The sequence below is a fragment of the Eublepharis macularius genome, chromosome 2 (genome assembly GCF_028583425.1).
Source record: "Eublepharis macularius isolate TG4126 chromosome 2, MPM_Emac_v1.0, whole genome shotgun sequence".
Taxonomy (NCBI): Eukaryota; Metazoa; Chordata; class Lepidosauria; order Squamata; family Eublepharidae; genus Eublepharis; species Eublepharis macularius.
Window position 1 is genome coordinate 209,946,412 of NC_072791.1, and position 20,015 is coordinate 209,966,426.

At 60.4% G+C, this 20,015-nt stretch overlaps 1 protein-coding gene across 1 annotated transcript; it reads left to right on the forward strand.

The window, feature by feature from the left end:
* Positions 1 to 3,931: 3,931 nt before the first annotated feature.
* On the forward strand, positions 3,932 to 8,487 carry LOC129325243 (pneumococcal serine-rich repeat protein-like; the record flags this gene model as incomplete). The annotated part of the gene is given in 5 exon segments (XM_054972870.1): positions 3,932 to 4,241; positions 4,617 to 5,327; positions 5,448 to 7,699; positions 7,799 to 7,967; positions 8,042 to 8,487. Coding segments are annotated over 5 exon segments (3,888 nt in total), but the record flags the coding sequence as incomplete, so codon positions are not given.
* Positions 8,488 to 20,015: the final 11,528 nt, after the last annotated feature.

Consider the following 20,015-nt stretch of genomic DNA (forward strand, 5'->3'; position numbering starts at 1 on the left):
ACCACGGCAATACAGCCTGGAAAACCCACAACCATCATTCTCCGGCCGTGAAAGCCTTCGACAATACAAAGGGGACAGCCTTTAAAGTGTTTAAAGTTAAAGTGTTACATGTATTGTCAATAAGATTCCTTATTGGCATAAAGCCAGTCTGGTCAAGGTGAATGTAGTTGGTTATTTAAATTTAGACAATGTTTTGGCAAATATGCTTGTAAAGATCTTTTGGTCTTGATTCAGTAAGGGTATTGGTTGAGAAGATTTAGTATTTGTAATATTGTTGTCCTTTTTTGGAGTAACTACTAATTCAGCCTCTGACCAAGATAGAGGGATGCTACCTCCTATCATAACAGAGTTGCATGTGGCAGTTAGTGGAGTTGAAAGTAGGTGAATGTATTTTTTTGTAAAAATTTGGCAGGGAATCCATCCCTGTCTGAAGTTTTGTTATTTTTTTGAAGGATTTGATAGTGACTGTAACATCTTCTGTTGTGACTGGCTGGTCCAGATATTGTTTATGTTCTTGTGAGTTTTTTTCCAAATTTCCTGTGATGATAAAAAAATTAAAATATAATTAGTGTCAGGATTGTCTGATGTACAAATGGTTTGGTAGTATTCAGCAAATACATCGGCTAATTTTACAGAATTAGTTTGAGTTTTTCCTGGGTGCCTTTAATAGCTTGTATAGAATGTGAGGAGGTTTTTCCCTCTAATTTTATGCAAGTAAGTTTATAGATTGGGTGGCCTTTTTTGTGTTCATATTCTAGTTTTCTTATTCTAGATATCATTTCATTTCTAATGTTTTCTTTTTGCTCTTCATGACAGGAGGCAATGGAGATTAATTTCCCTCTAAGTACCACTTCCATAGCATCCTACACATGGATTTGAGGAATGCCACATAGTTTGTTTCTATTGTTTAATTTCTAAAGAGACTTCAGACGAAATTTATTTGTTAAATAAAAGTGATTTATTTAGTTTTCAATTTGTTTGATGTCATTTATTCTCAGTGTACATTCTGTCCAAGCATAGTCTGTCCACAACTTGTCACCAATCCTTGATGTAAGAGTTTGACTAATTAATTTAGGAGATAAGAATATGTCGTTTAAATATGTAATTTAGAAGATAAGAATATGTAATTAATCCTTGTGTATATATTGTGGATAGAAGAGAAGTATGTATAGTCTGTTACCAGTGGGTTTTGAAGATGTCACTAGATCAATAGATAAAGCCTAAGAGCCATTAATTGATCTTAGCAGCTTAGTAACTGTATTGTTAATTTTAATTGCTTTGACACAATAGGAAGTAAAATTTAAAAGTTCATTCAGAGAGGAGTGATACAAATGTTTACTGCTGCTGACACATTGATTTACCCATGCTGAACGAAAGCAGAATTGAAAGCCAAGAGAATTGTGCACTCTGCATGAAGACAGCTCGCCAGGTTGTTTTGATCTACAAGCAGCTCTCCACACTGAAAGCAGTGAAAGCAGCTTTCTCAGTAATCCTGCTTTGCGGTATTATCCAATAAATTTTTAAAAGTTTGTATATGTACACTCACACATTATGCAATGCATTTATATTTTGTATCACTTTCATATTTATCAAAATACTTAATTTCACAGGTCAAGGGATGGCGTCATGGAAATATAAATAATAATAATAACTGTGCTTATATACTGCTCTTCTACACATATTAGTGCCTCACCCAGAGCAGTGAACAAGTTAGTGTTATTCTTATCCCCACAATGGAGCTGGGGCTGAGAGGGGTGGCTGACCCAAGGCCACCTACTGAGCTCATGTCAGTAGTGGGATTCAAACCAGTAGACTGCTGATTATGGTTTAGAACACATACTTAGTGAAACATATGCATTCTAAATAACGCTGTATGAACTTCACTGTAGTTCTTTTTCTAGTACGGTGTATAACTGGTGCTTCTTTATCTTTGACAGCCAATTAAAAATAGTGAACAGTATCAGATAAATGTTCTGTAATTGTTAGCAGAGACCAAGGATGACCTGGTCATGTAACTTTTCCCGTCATTTTTACTATCCATATCTCTTACCTTGCAGCTGGGCATAGTGGTACTTTTGGCTAGGTAGAAAGTCACATGATTGGAAATAGTAAAAAAGAATTAAATTATGATTGGTTTGATATTTATCTATGTTATCATATGAAAAGATCTTAGATTTCCACATAAGATAATATATAAAAATGGTAATCCAAATAGCAGATCAAGGTTTTGGCCAAAAGAAATCTCACGAAGATCTAGGCAGGAAACTTATCCTTGTAATATGTGCTACGGTAACTTGAATGCATTTCATCGTTAATCTGATTGAGTTAGATTTCATTAAAAAATGTTAGGAAACTTAATTCTTGTGTTCATCTGTTCTATTTTTCTATGTTTTATTTAAATAATCATTTATATTTTGATACCTCACTTAATGAAAAAGACTAGCGTTTGTTAATGAAAGAAGCCATTAAACTCTTAGGAGAAGTCTGTCTCCTGGTTGGGAGACTGCAACAAAAACATCCATCCTGTTTATTTTGTACTGACAAATAGTTTCTCTAAAACAGAGAAACGTGTTTTCAGTTCTCACTTGAAGGTTTCAAGCTGCTCAAGATTTAAGATAAAACTACCGAGTATTTAATACTTTTTATTTAATGATTAAAAGTTATGTTTAATATTTATGCCTAATATGATTATAGAAGCAAGACTGTTTGAATTATATATATATAATTATTTGAGTTGGATTGTTAGTAAAATTACAATTTTATGGAATTTTTACCTTTTTATAACATTACAACAGTGTACCACAAAAGTTTTAAGTTTTGCATGAAGAGGTTGCCAAAAAAACACATCCCCGTCCCCATCCCCATCCCGTGGCGGGTGGTGGGCGGCGGGCGGCGGGCGGCGGGCGGCGGGCGGCGGGCGGCGGGCGGCGGGCGGCGGGCGGCGGGCGGCGAAGACCCAGAAGAAGACCCAGACCATGACCCAGACCATGACCCAGACCAAGACAAAGACACAGACGCAGACGCAGATGCAGATGCAGACGCAGATGCAGACGCAGACGCAGACGCAGACGCAGACCAAGACCAAGACGCAGAGGAAGACACAGACATAGACGCAGGCCCAGGCCCAGGCCCAGGCCCAGGCCCAGGCCCAGGCGCAGGCGCAGGCGCAGGCGCAGGCGCAGGCGCAGGCGCAGGCGCAGGCGCAGGCCAAGGCCAAGGCCAAGGCCAAGGCCAAGGCAAAGGCGCAGACACAGACGCAGACGCAGACGCAGACGCAGACGCAGACGCAGACGCAGACGCAGACGCAGACGCAGACACAGACACAGACCGACAACAACACCAACACCAACACCAACACCAACACCAACACCAACACCAACACCAACACCAACACCAACACCAACACGCAGAGGCAGAGGCAGAGGCAGAGGCAGAGGCAGAGGCAGAGGCAGAGGCAGAGGCAGAGGCAGAGGCAGAGGCAGAGGCAGAGGCAGAGGCAGAGGCAGACAAAGGCGCAGGCGCAGACACAGACGCAGATGCAGACACAGACGCAGACACAGACACAGACGCAGACGCAGACGCAGACGCAGACGCAGACGCAGACGCAGACGCAGACCAAAACCAAGACCAAGACCAAGATGCAGACGCAGACGCAGACGCAGACGCAGTCGCAGACGCAGACGCAGACTGAGAAGCGTCTGCGTCTGCGTCTGCGTCTGCGTCTGCGTCTGCATCTTGGTCTTGGTCTTGGTCTTGGTCTTGGTCTGCGTCTGCGCCTGCGCCTGCGCCTGCGCCTGCGCCTGCGCCTGCGCCTGCGTCTGTGTCTGCGTCTTGGTCTGCATCTGCGCCTGCGCCTGCGTCTGTGTCTGCGTCTTGGTCTGCATCTGCGTCTGCGTCTGCGTCTGCGTCTGCGTCTGCGTCTTGTTCTGCGTCTGCGTCTGCGTCTGCGTCTTGGTCTGCGTCTGCGTCTGCGTCTGCGTCTGCGTCTGCGTCTTCGTCTTCGTCTTCGTCTTCGTCTTCGTCTTGGACTTGGTCTTGGTTTGCGTCTGCGTCTGCGTCTGCGTCTGTGTCTGCATCTGCGTCTGCGCCTGCGCCTGCGCCTGCGCCAGCACCTGCGCCTGCGTCATCGTCTGCGTCTGCGTCGGCGCCTGTGCCTGCGCTTTCGTCTGCGTCTGTGCCTGCGTCTGCGTCTTCGTCTGCGCCTTCGTCTGCGTCTGCGTCTGCGTCTGCGTCTTGGTCTTGGTCTGCATCTGCGTCTGTGTCTGCGTCTGCATCTGCGTCTGCGTCTGGGTCTGTGTCTGTGTCTGTGTCTGCGTCTGCGTCTGCATCTTGGTCTTGTTCTGCGTCTGCGTCTGCGTCTGCGTCTGCGTCTGCGTCTGCGTCTGCGTCTGCGTCTGCGTCTGCGTCTGCGTCTGGGTCTTGGTCTGCGTCTTGGTCTTGGTCTTGGTCTGCGTCTGCGTCTGCGTCTGCGTCTGCGTCTGCGTCTGCGTCTGCGTCTGCGTCTGCGTCTTGGTTTGCGCCTGCGCCTGCGCCTGCGCCTGCGCCTGCGCCTGCGCCTGCGCCTGCGCCTGCGCCTGCGCCTGCGCCTGCGCCTGCGCCTGCGCCTGCGCCTGCGCCTGCGCCTGCGTCATCGTCTGCGTCTGCGTCTGCGTCTGCGTCTGCGTCTGCGTCTTGGTCTTGGTCTTGGTCTGCGTCAGCGTCTGCGTCTGCGTCTGCGTCTGCGTCTGCGTCTGCGTCTGCGTCTGCGTCTGCGTCTGCATCTTGGTCTTGTTCAGCATCTGCGTCTGCATCTGCGTCTGCGTCTGCGTCTGCGTCTGCGTCTGCGTCTGCGTCTGCGTCTGTGTCTTGGTCTGCGTCTTCGTCTTCGTCTTGGTCTGCGTCTGCGTCTGCGTCTGTGTCTGCGTCTGCGTCTGCGTCTGCGTCTGCGTCTGCATCTGCGTCTTCATCTTCATCTTCGTCTGCGTCTGTGTCTTCGTCTGCGCCTGCGCCTGCGGCTGAGCCTGCGCCTGCGCCTGCGCTTGCGTCTGCATCATCGTCTGCGTCTGCGTCTGTGTCTGCGTCTGCGTCTGCATCTGCGTCTTCGTCTGCGCCTGCACCTTCGTCTGCGTCTGCGTCACCGTCTGTGTCTGCATCTTCGTCTGCTTCTGCTTCTGCGTCTGCGTCTGCGTCTGCGTCTTCATCTGCGCCTGCACCTTCGTCTGCGCCTGCGCCTGCGTCTGCTTCTGCGCCTGCGTCTGCGCCTGCGCCTGCGCCTGCGTCTTCGTCTGCGTCTGCATCTTCGTCTGCGTCTGTGTCTGCGGCTGCGTCTGCATCTGCATCTGCATCTTGGTCTTGGTCTTGGTCTGCGCCTGCGCCTGCGCCTGCGCCTGCGCCTGCGCCTGCGCCTGCGCCTGCGCCTGCGCCGGCGCCTGCGCCTGCGCCTGTACCTGCGCCTGCACTTGCATCTGCGTCTGCGTCTCCGTCTGCATCTGCGTCTGCGTCTGCGCCTGCACCTTTGTCTGTGTCTGCGTCTGCGTCTGCGTCTGTGTCTGCGTCTGCGTCTCCGTCTGCGTCTGCGTCTGCGTCTGCGTCTGCGTCTGCTTCTTCGTCTGCGCCTGCGCCTGCATCATCGTCTCCATCTGCGTCTGCGTCTGCGTCTGCGCCTGCATCATCGTCTGCGTCTGCGTCTGCACCTTCGTCTGCGCCTACGCCTGCGCCTGCACCTGCGCCTGCGCCTGCGCGTGTGTCTGCGTCTGCGTCTGCGTCTGCGTCTGCGTCTGCGTCATGGTCTGCGTCTGCGTCTGCGTCAGCGCCTGCACCTTCGTCTGCGCCTGCGCCTGCGTCTGCGTCTTTTTCTGAGTCTGCATTTGCGTCTGCATCTTTGTCTTCGTCTGCGTCTGCGTCTGCGTCTGCGTCTGCGTCTGCGTCTGCGTCTGCGTCTGCGTCTGCGTCTGTGTCTTGGTCTGCGTCTGAGTCTGCATCTGCGTCTGCGTCTGCATCTTCGTTTGCGTCTCCGTTTGCCTCTTGGTTGTGGTCTGCGTCTGCGTCTGCGTCTGGGTCTGCGTCTTCGTCTGCGTCTGGGTCTTGGTCTGCGTCTGCGTCTGCGTCTGCGTCTGCGTCTGCGTCTGCGTCTGCGTCTGCGTCTGCGTCTGTGTCTTGGTCTGCGTCTTCGTCTTGGTCTTGGTCTGCGTCTGCGTCTGTGTCTGCATCTGCGTCTGCGTCTGAGTCTGCGTCTTCATCTTCGTCTTCGTCTGCGTCTGTGTCTTCGTCTGCGCCTGCGCCTGCGCCTGCGCCTGCGGCTGAGCCTGCGCCTGCGCCTGCGCTTGCGTCTGCATCATCGTCTGCGTCTGCGTCTGTGTCTGCGTCTGCGTCTGCATCTGCGTCTTCGTCTGCGCCTGCACCTTCATCTTTGTCTGTGTCACAGTCTGTGTCTGCATCTGCGTCTGCTTCTGCTTCTGCTTCTGCGTCTGTGTCTGCATCTGCGTCTTCGTCTGCGCCTGCACCTTCGTCTGCGCCTGCGTCTGCGTCTGTGCCTGCATCTGCGCCTGCGCCTGCGCCTGCGCCTGCGCCTGCGTCTTCGTCTGCGTCTGCGTCTGCATCTTCGTCTGCGTCTGTGTCTGCGTCTGCGTCTGCGTCTGCGTCTGCGTCTGCGTCTGCGTCTGCGTCTGCGTCTGCGTCTTCGTCTGCGCCTGCACCTTCGTCTGCGCCTGCGTCTGCGTCTGCGCCTGCATCTGCGCCTGTGCCTGCGCCTGCGCCTGCGCCTGCGCCTGCGTCTTCGTCTGCGTCGGCGTCTGCATCTTCGTCTGCGTCTGTGTCTGCGTCTGCGTCTGCGTCTGCGTCTGCGTCTGCGTCTGCGCCTGCGCCTGCGCCTGCGCCTGCGCCTGCGCCTGCGCCTGCGCCTGCGCCTGCACTTGCGTCTGCATCTGCATCTGCATCTGCATCTGCATCTGCGTCTGCGACTGCGTCTGCGTCTGCGTCTGCGTCTGCGTCTGCGTCTGCGTCTGCGTCTTGGTCTGCGTCTGTGTCTGTGCCTGCGTCTTCATCTGCGTCTGCGTCTGCGTCTGCGTCTGCGTCTGTGTCTTGGTCTGAGTCTTCATCTTGATCTGCGTCTGCGTCTGCGTCTGCGTCTTCGTCTTCGTTGTGGTCTGCATCTGCCTCTGCGTCTGCGCCTGCACCTTCGTCTGCGTCTGCATCTGCGCCTGTGCCTGCGTCTATGCCTGCGCCTGCGCCTGCGCCAGCGCCTGTGCCTGTGCCTGTGCCTGCACTTGCGTCTGCATCTGCGCCTGCGTCTACTTCTGCGTTTGCGTCTGCGTCTGCGTCTGCGTCTGCGTCTTGGTCTTCGTCTGCGTCTGCGTCTGCATCTGCGCCTGCGCCTGCGCCTGCGCCTGAGCCTGAACTTGCGTCTGCGTCTGCGTCTGCATCTGCGTCTGCGTCTGCGCCTGCACCTTTGTCTGTGTCTGCGTCATCGTCATCGTCTGCGTCTGCGTCTGCTTCTTCGTCTGCGCCTGCGCCGTCTGCATCTGCGTCTGCGTCTGCGTCTGCGTCTGCGTCTTCGTCTGCGCCTGCGCCTTCGTCTGCGTCTGCGTCATCGTCTGCGCCTGCGTCTGTGTCTGCGTCTGCTTCTGCGCCTGCGCCTGCGCCTTGTTCTGCGTCTGCGTCTGCGTCTGCGTCTGCGTCTGCGTCTGCGTCTGCGTCTGCGTCTGCGTCTGCGTCTGCTCCTGTTCCTGAGCCTGCGCCTGAGCCTGCGCCTGCGCCTGCGCCTGTGCCTGCGCCTGCGCCTGCGCCTGCGCCTGCGCCTGCGCCTGCGTCTGTTTCTGAGTCTGCGTCTGCGTCTGCGTCTGCGTCTGCACCTTCGTCTGCGCCTGCGTCTGCGTCTGCACCTTCGTCTGCGCCTGCGCCTGCGCCTTGTTCTGCGTCTGCGTCTGCGTCTGCGTCTGCGTCTGCGTCTGCGTCTGCGTCTGCGTCTGCGTCTGCGTCTTCGTCTGCGCCTGCGCCTGGGCTTCGCCTGCGCCTGCGCCTGCGCCTGCACCTGCACTTGCGTCTGCATCTGCATCTGAATCTGCATCTGCGTCTGCGTCTGCGTCTGCGTCTGCGTCTGCGTCTGCGTCTGCGTCTTGGTCTGCGTCTGCGTCTGCGTCTGCGTCTGCGTCTGCGTCTGCGTCTGCGTCTGCGTCTTGTTCTGCGTCTGCGTCTGCGTCTGCGTCTTGGTCTGCGTCTGCGTCTGCGTCTGCGTCTGCGTCTGCGTCTGCGTCTTCGTCTTCGTCTTCGTCTTCGTCTTCGTCTTGGACTTGGTCTTGGTTTGCGTCTGCGTCTGCGTCTGCGTCTGTGTCTGCATCTGCGTCTGCGTCTGCGCCTGCGCCTGCGCCAGCACCTGCGCCTGCGTCATCGTCTGCGTCTGCGTCGGCGCCTGTGCCTGCGCTTTCGTCTGCGTCTGTGCCTGCGTCTGCGTCTTCGTCTGCGCCTTCGTCTGCGTCTGCGTCTGCGTCTGCGTCTTGGTCTTGGTCTGCATCTGCGTCTGTGTCTGCGTCTGCATCTGCGTCTGCGTCTGGGTCTGTGTCTGTGTCTGTGTCTGCGTCTGCGTCTGCATCTTGGTCTTGTTCTGCGTCTGCGTCTGCGTCTGCGTCTGCGTCTGCGTCTGCGTCTGCGTCTGCGTCTGCGTCTGCGTCTGCGTCTGGGTCTTGGTCTGCGTCTTGGTCTTGGTCTTGGTCTGCGTCTGCGTCTGCGTCTGCGTCTGCGTCTGCGTCTGCGTCTGCGTCTGCGTCTGCGTCTGCGTCTTGGTTTGCGCCTGCGCCTGCACCTGCGCCTGCGCCTGCGCCTGCGCCTGCGCCTGCGCCTGCGCCTGCGCCTGCGCCTGCGCCTGCGCCTGCGCCTGCGCCTGCGCCTGCGCCTGCGCCTGCGCCTGCGTCATCGTCTGCGTCTGCGTCTGCGTCTGCGTCTGCGTCTGCGTCTTGGTCTTGGTCTTGGTCTGCGTCAGCGTCTGCGTCTGCGTCTGCGTCTGCGTCTGCGTCTGCGTCTGCGTCTGCGTCTGCGTCTGCGTCTGCGTCTGCATCTTGGTCTTGTTCAGCATCTGCGTCTGCATCTGCGTCTGCGTCTGCGTCTGCGTCTGCGTCTGCGTCTGCGTCTGTGTCTTGGTCTGCGTCTTCGTCTTCGTCTTGGTCTGCGTCTGCGTCTGCGTCTGTGTCTGCGTCTGCGTCTGCGTCTGCGTCTGCGTCTGCGTCTGCATCTGCGTCTTCATCTTCATCTTCGTCTGCGTCTGTGTCTTCGTCTGCGCCTGCGCCTGCGGCTGAGCCTGCGCCTGCGCCTGCGCTTGCGTCTGCATCATCGTCTGCGTCTGCGTCTGTGTCTGCGTCTGCGTCTGCGTCTGCATCTGCGTCTTCGTCTGCGCCTGCACCTTCGTCTGCGTCTGCGTCACCGTCTGTGTCTGCATCTTCGTCTGCTTCTGCTTCTGCGTCTGCGTCTGCGTCTGCGTCTTCATCTGCGCCTGCACCTTCGTCTGCGCCTGCGCCTGCGTCTGCTTCTGCGCCTGCGTCTGCGCCTGCGCCTGCGCCTGCGCCTGCGTCTTCGTCTGCGTCTGCATCTTCGTCTGCGTCTGTGTCTGCGGCTGCGTCTGCATCTGCATCTGCATCTTGGTCTTGGTCTTGGTCTGCGCCTGCGCCTGCGCCTGCGCCTGCGCCTGCGCCTGCGCCTGCGCCTGCGCCTGCGCCTGCGCCTGCGCCTGCGCCTGCGCCTGCGCCGGCGCCGGCGCCTGCGCCTGTACCTGCGCCTGCACTTGCATCTGCGTCTGCGTCTCCGTCTGCATCTGCGTCTGCGTCTGCGCCTGCACCTTTGTCTGTGTCTGCGTCTGCGTCTGCGTCTGTGTCTGCGTCTGCGTCTCCGTCTGCGTCTGCGTCTGCGTCTGCGTCTGCGTCTGCGTCTGCGTCTGCTTCTTCGTCTGCGCCTGCGCCTGCATCATCGTCTCCATCTGCGTCTGCGTCTGCGTCTGCGCCTGCATCATCGTCTGCGTCTGCGTCTGCACCTTCGTCTGCGCCTACGCCTGCGCCTGCACCTGCGCCTGCGCCTGCGCGTGTGTCTGCGTCTGCGTCTGCGTCTGCGTCTGCGTCTGCGTCTGCGTCATGGTCTGCGTCTGCGTCTGCGTCAGCGCCTGCACCTTCGTCTGCGCCTGCGCCTGCGTCTGCGTCTTTTTCTGAGTCTGCATTTGCGTCTGCATCTTTGTCTTCGTCTGCGTCTGCGTCTGCGTCTGCGTCTGCGTCTGCGTCTGCGTCTGCGTCTGCGTCTGCGTCTGTGTCTTGGTCTGCGTCTGAGTCTGCATCTGCGTCTGCGTCTGCATCTTCGTTTGCGTCTCCGTTTGCCTCTTGGTCGTGGTCTGCGTCTGCGTCTGCGTCTGGGTCTGCGTCTTCGTCTGCGTCTGGGTCTTGGTCTGCGTCTGCGTCTGCGTCTGCGTCTGCGTCTGCGTCTGCGTCTGCGTCTGCGTCTGCGTCTGCGTCTGTGTCTGCATCTGCGTCTGCGCCTGCGCCTGCGCCTGCGCCAGCACCTGCGCCTGCGTCATCGTCTGCGTCTGCGTCGGCGCCTGTGCCTGCGCTTTCGTCTGCGTCTGTGCCTGCGTCTGCGTCTTCGTCTGCGCCTTCGTCTGCGTCTGCGTCTGCGTCTGCGTCTTGGTCTTGGTCTGCATCTGCGTCTGTGTCTGCGTCTGCATCTGCGTCTGCGTCTGGGTCTGTGTCTGTGTCTGTGTCTGCGTCTGCGTCTGCATCTTGGTCTTGTTCTGCGTCTGCGTCTGCGTCTGCGTCTGCGTCTGCGTCTGCGTCTGCGTCTGCGTCTGCGTCTGCGTCTGCGTCTGGGTCTTGGTCTGCGTCTTGGTCTTGGTCTTGGTCTTGGTCTGCGTCTGCGTCTGCGTCTGCGTCTGCGTCTGCGTCTGCGTCTGCGTCTGCGTCTTGGTTTGCGCCTGCGCCTGCGCCTGCGCCTGCGCCTGCGCCTGCGCCTGCGCCTGCGCCTGCGCCTGCGCCTGCGCCTGCGCCTGCGCCTGCGCCTGCGCCTGCGCCTGCGCCTGCGCCTGCGCCTGCGCCTGCGTCATCGTCTGCGTCTGCGTCTGCGTCTGCGTCTGCGTCTGCGTCTTGGTCTTGGTCTGCGTCAGCGTCTGCGTCTGCGTCTGCGTCTGCGTCTGCGTCTGCGTCTGCGTCTGCGTCTGCGTCTGCATCTTGGTCTTGTTCAGCATCTGCGTCTGCATCTGCGTCTGCGTCTGCGTCTGCGTCTGCGTCTGCGTCTGCGTCTGCGTCTGCGTCTGTGTCTTGGTCTGCGTCTTCGTCTTCGTCTTGGTCTGCGTCTGCGTCTGCGTCTGTGTCTGCGTCTGCGTCTGCGTCTGCGTCTGCGTCTGCATCTGCGTCTTCATCTTCATCTTCGTCTGCGTCTGTGTCTTCGTCTGCGCCTGCGCCTGCGGCTGAGCCTGCGCCTGCGCCTGCGCTTGCGTCTGCATCATCGTCTGCGTCTGCGTCTGTGTCTGCGTCTGCGTCTGCATCTGCGTCTTCGTCTGCGCCTGCACCTTCGTCTGCGTCTGCGTCACCGTCTGTGTCTGCATCTTCGTCTGCTTCTGCTTCTGCGTCTGCGTCTGCGTCTGCGTCTTCATCTGCGCCTGCACCTTCGTCTGCGCCTGCGCCTGCGTCTGCTTCTGCGCCTGCGCCTGCGCCTGCGCCTGCGTCTTCGTCTGCGTCTGCATCTTCGTCTGCGTCTGTGTCTGCGGCTGCGTCTGCATCTGCATCTGCATCTTGGTCTTGGTCTTGGTCTGCGCCTGCGCCTGCGCCTGCGCCTGCGCCTGCGCCTGCGCCTGCGCCTGCGCCTGCGCCTGCGCCTGCGCCGGCGCCGGCGCCTGCGCCTGTACCTGCGCCTGCACTTGCATCTGCGTCTGCGTCTCCGTCTGCATCTGCGTCTGCGTCTGCGCCTGCACCTTTGTCTGTGTCTGCGTCTGCGTCTGCGTCTGTGTCTGCGTCTGCGTCTCCGTCTGCGTCTGCGTCTGCGTCTGCGTCTGCGTCTGCTTCTTCGTCTGCGCCTGCGCCTGCATCATCGTCTCCATCTGCGTCTGCGTCTGCGTCTGCGCCTGCATCATCGTCTGCGTCTGCGTCTGCACCTTCGTCTGCGCCTACGCCTGCGCCTGCACCTGCGCCTGCGCCTGCGCGTGTGTCTGCGTCTGCGTCTGCGTCTGCGTCTGCGTCTGCGTCTGCGTCATGGTCTGCGTCTGCGTCTGCGTCAGCGCCTGCACCTTCGTCTGCGCCTGCGCCTGCGTCTGCGTCTTTTTCTGAGTCTGCATTTGCGTCTGCATCTTTGTCTTCGTCTGCGTCTGCGTCTGCGTCTGCGTCTGCGTCTGCGTCTGCGTCTGCGTCTGCGTCTGCGTCTGCGTCTGCGTCTGTGTCTTGGTCTGCGTCTGAGTCTGCATCTGCGTCTGCGTCTGCATCTTCGTTTGCGTCTCCGTTTGCCTCTTGGTCGTGGTCTGCGTCTGCGTCTGCGTCTGGGTCTGCGTCTTCGTCTGCGTCTGGGTCTTGGTCTGCGTCTGCGTCTGCGTCTGCGTCTGCGTCTGCGTCTGCGTCTGCGTCTGCGTCTGCGTCTGCGTCTGCGTCTGTGTCTTGGTCTGCGTCTTCGTCTTGGTCTTGGTCTGCGTCTGCGTCTGTGTCTGCATCTGCGTCTGCGTCTGAGTCTGCGTCTTCATCTTCGTCTTCGTCTGCGTCTGTGTCTTCGTCTGCGCCTGCGCCTGCGCCTGCGCCTGCGGCTGAGCCTGCGCCTGCGCCTGCGCTTGCGTCTGCATCATCGTCTGCGTCTGCGTCTGTGTCTGCGTCTGCGTCTGCATCTGCGTCTTCGTCTGCGCCTGCACCTTCATCTTTGTCTGTGTCACAGTCTGTGTCTGCATCTGCGTCTGCTTCTGCTTCTGCGTCTGTGTCTGCATCTGCGTCTTCGTCTGCGCCTGCACCTTCGTCTGCGCCTGCGTCTGCGTCTGTGCCTGCATCTGCGCCTGCGCCTGCGCCTGCGCCTGCGCCTGCGTCTTCGTCTGCGTCTGCGTCTGCATCTTCGTCTGCGTCTGTGTCTGCGTCTGCGTCTGCGTCTGCGTCTGCGTCTGCGTCTGCGTCTGCGTCTGCGTCTTCGTCTGCGCCTGCACCTTCGTCTGCGTCTGCGCCTGCATCTGCGCCTGTGCCTGCGCCTGCGCCTGCGCCTGCGCCTGCGTCTTCGTCTGCGTCGGCGTCTGCATCTTCGTCTGCGTCTGTGTCTGCGTCTGCGTCTGCGTCTGCGTCTGCGTCTGCGTCTGCGCCTGCGCCTGCGCCTGCGCCTGCGCCTGCGCCTGCGCCTGTGCCTGCACTTGCGTCTGCATCTGCATCTGCATCTGCATCTGCATCTGCGTCTGCGACTGCGTCTGCGTCTGCGTCTGCGTCTGCGTCTGCGTCTGCGTCTGCGTCTGCGTCTGCGTCTTGGTCTGCGTCTGTGTCTGTGCCTGCGTCTTCATCTGCGTCTGCGTCTGCGTCTGCGTCTGCGTCTGTGTCTTGGTCTGAGTCTTCATCTTGATCTGCGTCTGCGTCTGCGTCTGCGTCTTCGTCTTCGTTGTGGTCTGCATCTGCCTCTGCGTCTGCGCCTGCACCTTCGTCTGCGTCTGCATCTGCGCCTGTGCCTGCGTCTATGCCTGCGCCTGCGCCTGCGCCAGCGCCTGTGCCTGTGCCTGTGCCTGCACTTGCGTCTGCATCTGCGCCTGCGTCTACTTCTGCGTTTGCGTCTGCGTCTGCGTCTGCGTCTTGGTCTTCGTCTGCGTCTGCGTCTGCATCTGCGCCTGCGCCTGCGCCTGCGCCTGCGCCTGAGCCTGAACTTGCGTCTGCGTCTGCGTCTGCATCTGCGTCTGCGTCTGCGCCTGCACCTTTGTCTGTGTCTGCGTCATCGTCATCGTCTGCGTCTGCGTCTGCGTCTGCTTCTTCGTCTGCGCCTGCGCCGTCTGCGTCTGCGTCTGCGTCTGCGTCTGCGTCTGCGTCTGCGTCTGCGCCTGCGCCTTCGTCTGCGTCTGCGTCATCGTCTGCGCCTGCGTCTGTGTCTGCGTCTGCTTCTGCGCCTGCGCCTGCGCCTTGTTCTGCGTCTGCGTCTGCGTCTGCGTCTGCGTCTGCGTCTGCGTCTGCGTCTGCGTCTGCGTCTGCTCCTGTTCCTGAGCCTGCGCCTGAGCCTGCGCCTGCTCCTGCGCCTGCGCCTGCGCCTGCGCCTGCGCCTGCGCCTGCGCCTGCGCCTGCGCCTGCGCCTGCGCCTGCGCCTGCGCCTGCGTCTGTTTCTGAGTCTGCGTCTGCGTCTGCGTCTGCGTCTGCGCCTGCGCCTGCACCTGCGCCTGCGCCTGCGCCTGCGCCTGCGCCTGCGCCTGCGCCTGCGCCTGCGCCTGCGCCTGTGCCTGCACTTGCGTCTGCATCTGCATCTGCATCTGCATCTGCGTCTGCGACTGCGTCTGCGTCTGCGTCTGCGTCTGCGTCTGCGTCTGCGTCTGCGTCTTGGTCTGCGTCTGTGTCTGTGCCTGCGTCTTCATCTGCGTCTGCGTCTGCGTCTGCGTCTGCGTCTGTGTCTTGGTCTGAGTCTTCATCTTGATCTGCGTCTGCGTCTGCGTCTGCGTCTTCGTCTTCGTTGTGGTCTGCATCTGCCTCTGCGTCTGCGCCTGCACCTTCGTCTGCGTCTGCATCTGCGCCTGTGCCTGCGTCTATGCCTGCGCCTGCGCCTGCGCCAGCGCCTGTGCCTGTGCCTGTGCCTGCACTTGCGTCTGCATCTGCGCCTGCGTCTACTTCTGCGTTTGCGTCTGCGTCTGCGTCTGCGTCTTGGTCTTCGTCTGCGTCTGCGTCTGCATCTGCGCCTGCGCCTGCGCCTGCGCCTGCGCCTGAGCCTGAACTTGCGTCTGCGTCTGCGTCTGCATCTGCGTCTGCGTCTGCGCCTGCACCTTTGTCTGTGTCTGCGTCATCGTCATCGTCTGCGTCTGCGTCTGCTTCTTCGTCTGCGCCTGCGCCGTCTGCGTCTGCGTCTGCGTCTGCGTCTGCGTCTGCGTCTGCGTCTGCGCCTGCGCCTTCGTCTGCGTCTGCGTCTGCGCCTGCGTCTGTGTCTGCGTCTGCTTCTGCGCCTGCGCCTGCGCCTTGTTCTGCGTCTGCGTCTGCGTCTGCGTCTGCGTCTGCGTCTGCGTCTGCGTCTGCGTCTGCTCCTGTTCCTGAGCCTGCGCCTGAGCCTGCGCCTGCGCCTGCGCCTGCGCCTGCGCCTGCGCCTGCGCCTGCGCCTGCGCCTGCGCCTGCGCCTGCGCCTGCGCCTGCGCCTGCGCCTGCGTCTGTTTCTGAGTCTGCGTCTGCGTCTGCGTCTGCGTCTGCGTCTGCACCTTCGTCTGCGCCTGCGTCTGCGTCTGCACCTTCGTCTGCGCCTGCGCCTGCGCCTTGTTCTGCGTCTGCGTCTGCGTCTGCGTCTGCGTCTGCGTCTGCGTCTGCGTCTGCGTCTGCGTCTTCGTCTGCGCCTGCGCCTGGGCTTCGCCTGCGCCTGCGCCTGCGCCTGCACCTGCACTTGCGTCTGCATCTGCATCTGAATCTGCATCTGCGTCTGCGTCTGCGTCTGCGTCTGCGTCTGCGTCTGCATCTTGGTCTGCGTCTGCATCTGTGCCTGCGTCTTCATCTGCGTCTGCGTCTGCGTCTGCGTCTGTGTCTTGGTCTGAGTCTTCATCTTGATCTGCGTCTGCGTCTGCGTCTGCGTCTTCGTCTTCGTTGTGGTCTGCATCTGCGTCTGCTTCTGCGTCTGCGCCTGCACCTTCGTCTGCGTCTGCATCTGCGCCTGCGTCTGCGTCTGCGTCTGCGTCTGCGTCTGCGTCTTGGTCTTTGCCTGCGCCTGCGCCTGCGCCTGCGCCTGCGCCTGCGCCGGCGCCTGCGCCTGCGCCTGCGCCTGAACTTGCGTCTGCGTCTGCGTCTGCATCTGCGTCTGCGTCTGCGCCTGCACCTTTGTCTGTGTCTGCGTCATCGTCATCGTCTGCGTCTGCGTCTGCTTCTTCGTCTGCGCCTGCGCCGTCTGCGTCTGCGTCTGCGTCTGCGTCTGCGTCTTCGTCTGCGCCTGCGCCTTCGTCTGCGTCTGCATCATCGTCTGCGCCTGCGTCTGCGTCTGCACCTTCGTCTGCGCCTGCGCCTGCGCCTTGTTCTGCGTCTGCGTCTGCGTCTGCGTCTGCGTCTGCGTCTGCGTCTGCGTCTGCGTCTGCGTCTGCGTCTTGGTCTTCGTCTGCGCCTGCGCCTGCGCCTGCGCCTGCGCCTGCGCCTGCGCCTGCGCCTGCGCCTGCGCCTGCGCCTGCGCCTCCGCCTCCGCCTGCGCCTCCGCCTGAGCCTGAACTTGCGTCTGCGTCTGCGTCTGCGTCTGCATCTGCGTCTGCGTCTGCGCCTGCACCTTTGTCTGGGTCTGCGTCATCGTCATCGTCTGCGTCTGCGTCTGCTTTTTCTTCTGCGCCTGCGCCGTCTGCGTCTGCGTCTGCGTCTGCGTCTGCCTCTGCGTCTGCGTCTGCGCCTGCGCCTTCGTCTGCGTCTGCGTCATCGTCTGCGCCTGCGTCTGCGTCTGCACCTTCATCTGCGCCTGCGCCTGTGCCTGCGCCTTGTTCTGAGTCTGCGTCTGCGTCTGCGTCTGCGTCTGCGTCTGCGTCTGCATCTGCGTCTGCGTCTGCGTCTTCTTCTGCGTCTGCGTCTGCATATGCGTCTGCGTCTGCGTCTGCGTCTGTGTCTTGGTCTTGGTCTTGGTCCTGGTCTGCGTCTGCGTCTGCGTCTGCGTCTGCGTCTGCGTCTGCGTCTGCGTCTGCGTCTGCATCTGCGTCTGCGTCTGCGTCTGTGTCTTGGTCTGCGTCTGAGTCTGCATCTGCGTCTGCGTCTGCATCTTCGTTTGCGTCTCCGTTTGCCTCTTGGTCGTGGTCTGCGTCTGCGTCTGCGTCTGGGTCTGCGTCTTCGTCTGCGTCTGGGTCTTGGTCTGCGTCTGCGTCTGCGTCTGCGTCTGCGTCTGCGTCTGCGTCTGCGTCTGCGTCTGCGTCTGTGTCTTGGTCTGCGTCTTCGTCTTGGTCTTGGTCTGCGTCTGCGTCTGTGTCTGCATCTGCGTCTGCGTCTGCGTCTGCGTCTTCATCTTCGTCTTCGTCTGCGTCTGTGTCTTCGTCTGCGCCTGCGCCTGCGCCTGCGCCTGCGGCTGAGCCTGCGCCTGCGCCTGCGCTTGCGTCTGCATCATCGTCTGCGTCTGCGTCTGTGTCTGCGTCTGCGTCTGCGTCTGCGTCTTCGTCTGCGCCTGCACCTTCATCTTTGTCTGTGTCACAGTCTGTGTCTGCATCTGCGTCTGCTTCTGCTTCTGCTTCTGCGTCTGTGTCTGCATCTGCGTCTTCGTCTGCGCCTGCACCTTCGTCTGCGCCTGCGTCTGCGTCTGTGCCTGCATCTGCGCCTGCGCCTGCGCCTGCGCCTGCGCCTGCGCCTGCGTCTTCGTCTGCGTCTGCGTCTGCATCTTCGTCTGCTTCTGTGTCTGCGTCTGCGTCTGCGTCTGCGTCTGCGTCTGCGTCTGCGTCTGCGTCTGCGTCTGCGTCTGCGTCTTCGTCTGCGCCTGCACCTTCGTCTGCGCCTGCGTCTGCGTCTGCGCCTGCATCTGCGCCTGTGCCTGCGCCTGCGCCTGCGCCTGCGCCTGCGCCTGCGTCTTCGTCTGCGTCGGCGTCTGCATCTTCGTCTGCGTCTGTGTCTGCGTCTGCGTCTGCGTCTGCGTCTGCGCCTGCACCTGCGCCTGCGCCTGCGCCTGCGCCTGCGCCTGCGCCTGCGCCTGCGCCTGCGCCTGCGCCTGCGCCTGCGCCTGTGCCTGCACTTGCGTCTGCATCTGCATCTGCATCTGCATCTGCGTCTGCGACTGCGTCTGCGTCTGCGTCTGCGTCTGCGTCTGCGTCTGCGTCTGCGTCTTGGTCTGCGTCTGTGTCTGTGCCTGCGTCTTCATCTGCGTCTGCGTCTGCGTCTGCGTCTGCGTCTGTGTCTTGGTCTGAGTCTTCATCTTGATCTGCGTCTGCGTCTGCGTCTGCGTCTTCGTCTTCGTTGTGGTCTGCATCTGCCTCTGCGTCTGCGCCTGCACCTTCGTCTGCGTCTGCATCTGCGCCTGTGCCTGCGTCTATGCCTGCGCCTGCGCCTGCGCCAGCGCCTGTGCCTGTGCCTGTGCCTGCACTTGCGTCTGCATCTGCGCCTGCGTCTACTTCTGCGTTTGCGTCTGCGTCTGCGTCTGCGTCTTGGTCTTCGTCTGCGTCTGCGTCTGCATCTGCGCCTGCGCCTGCGCCTGCGCCTGCGCCTGAGCCTGAACTTGCGTCTGCGTCTGCGTCTGCATCTGCGTCTGCGTCTGCGCCTGCACCTTTGTCTGTGTCTGCGTCATCGTCATCGTCTGCGTCTGCGTCTGCTTCTTCGTCTGCGCCTGCGCCGTCTGCGTCTGCGTCTGCGTCTGCGTCTGCGTCTGCGTCTGCGTCTGCGCCTGCGCCTTCGTCTGCGTCTGCGTCATCGTCTGCGCCTGCGTCTGTGTCTGCGTCTGCTTCTGCGCCTGCGCCTGCGCCTTGTTCTGCGTCTGCGTCTGCGTCTGCGTCTGCGTCTGCGTCTGCGTCTGCGTCTGCGTCTGCGTCTGCGTCTGCTCCTGTTCCTGAGCCTGCGCCTGAGCCTGCGCCTGCTCCTGCGCCTGCGCCTGCGCCTGCGCCTGCGCCTGCGCCTGCGCCTGCGCCTGCGCCTGCGCCTGCGCCTGCGCCTGCGCCTGCGCCTGCGCCTGCGTCTGTTTCTGAGTCTGCGTCTGCGTCTGCGTCTGCGTCTGCGTCTGCACCTTCGTCTGCGCCTGCGTCTGCGTCTGCACCTTCGTCTGCGCCTGCGCCTGCGCCTTGTTCTGCGTCTGCGTCTGCGTCTGCGTCTGCGTCTGCGTCTGCGTCTGCGTCTGCGTCTGCGTCTTCGTCTGCGCCTGCGCCTGGGCTTCGCCTGCGCCTGCGCCTGCGCCTGCACCTGCACTTGCGTCTGCATCTGCATCTGAATCTGCATCTGCGTCTGCGTCTGCGTCTGCGTCTGCGTCTGCGTCTGCATCTTGGTCTGCGTCTGCATCTGTGCCTGCGTCTTCATCTGCGTCTGCGTCTGCGTCTTCGTCTGTGTCTTGGTCTGAGTCTTCATCTTGATCTGCGTCTGCGTCTGCGTCTGCGTCTTCGTCTTCGTTGTGGTCTGCATCTGCGTCTGCTTCTGCGTCTGCGCCTGCACCTTCGTCTGCGTCTGCATCTGCGCCTGCGTCTGCGTCTGCGTCTGCGTCTGCGTCTGCGTCTTGGTCTTTGCCTGCGCCTGCGCCTGCGCCTGCGCCTGCGCCGGCGCCTGCGCCTGCGCCTGCGCCTGAACTTGCGTCTGCGTCTGCGTCTGCATCTGCATCTGCGTCTGCGCCTGCACCTTTGTCTGTGTCTGCGTCATCGTCATCGTCTGCGTCTGCGTCTGCTTCTTCGTCTGCGCCTGCGCCGTCTGCGTCTGCGTGTGCGTCTGCGTCTGCGTCTGCGTCTGCGTCTTCGTCTGCGCCTGCGCCTTCGTCTGCGTCTGCATCATCGTCTGCGCCTGCGTCTGCGTCTGCACCTTCGTCTGCGCCTGCGCCTGCGCCTTGTTCTGCGTCTGCGTCTGCGTCTGCGTCTGCGTCTGGGTCTGCGTCTGCGTCTGCGTTTGCGTCTGCGTCTGCGTCTTGGTCTTCGTCTGCGCCTGCGCCTGCGCCTGCGCCTGCGCCTGCGCCTGCGCCTGCGCCTGCGCCTGCGCCTGCGCCTGCGCCTGCGCCTCCGCCTGCGCCTCCGCCTGAGCCTGAACTTGCGTCTGCGTCTGCGTCTGCGTCTGCATCTGCGTCTGCGTCTGCGCCTGCACCTTTGTCTGGGTCTGCGTCATCGTCATCGTCTGCGTCTGCGTCTGCTTTTTCTTCTGCGCCTGCGCCGTCTGCGTCTGCGTCTGCGTCTGCGTCTGCGTCTGCCTCTGCGTCTGCGCCTGCGCCTTCGTCTGCGTCTGCGTCATCGTCTGCGCCTGCGTCTGCGTCTGCACCTTCATCTGCGC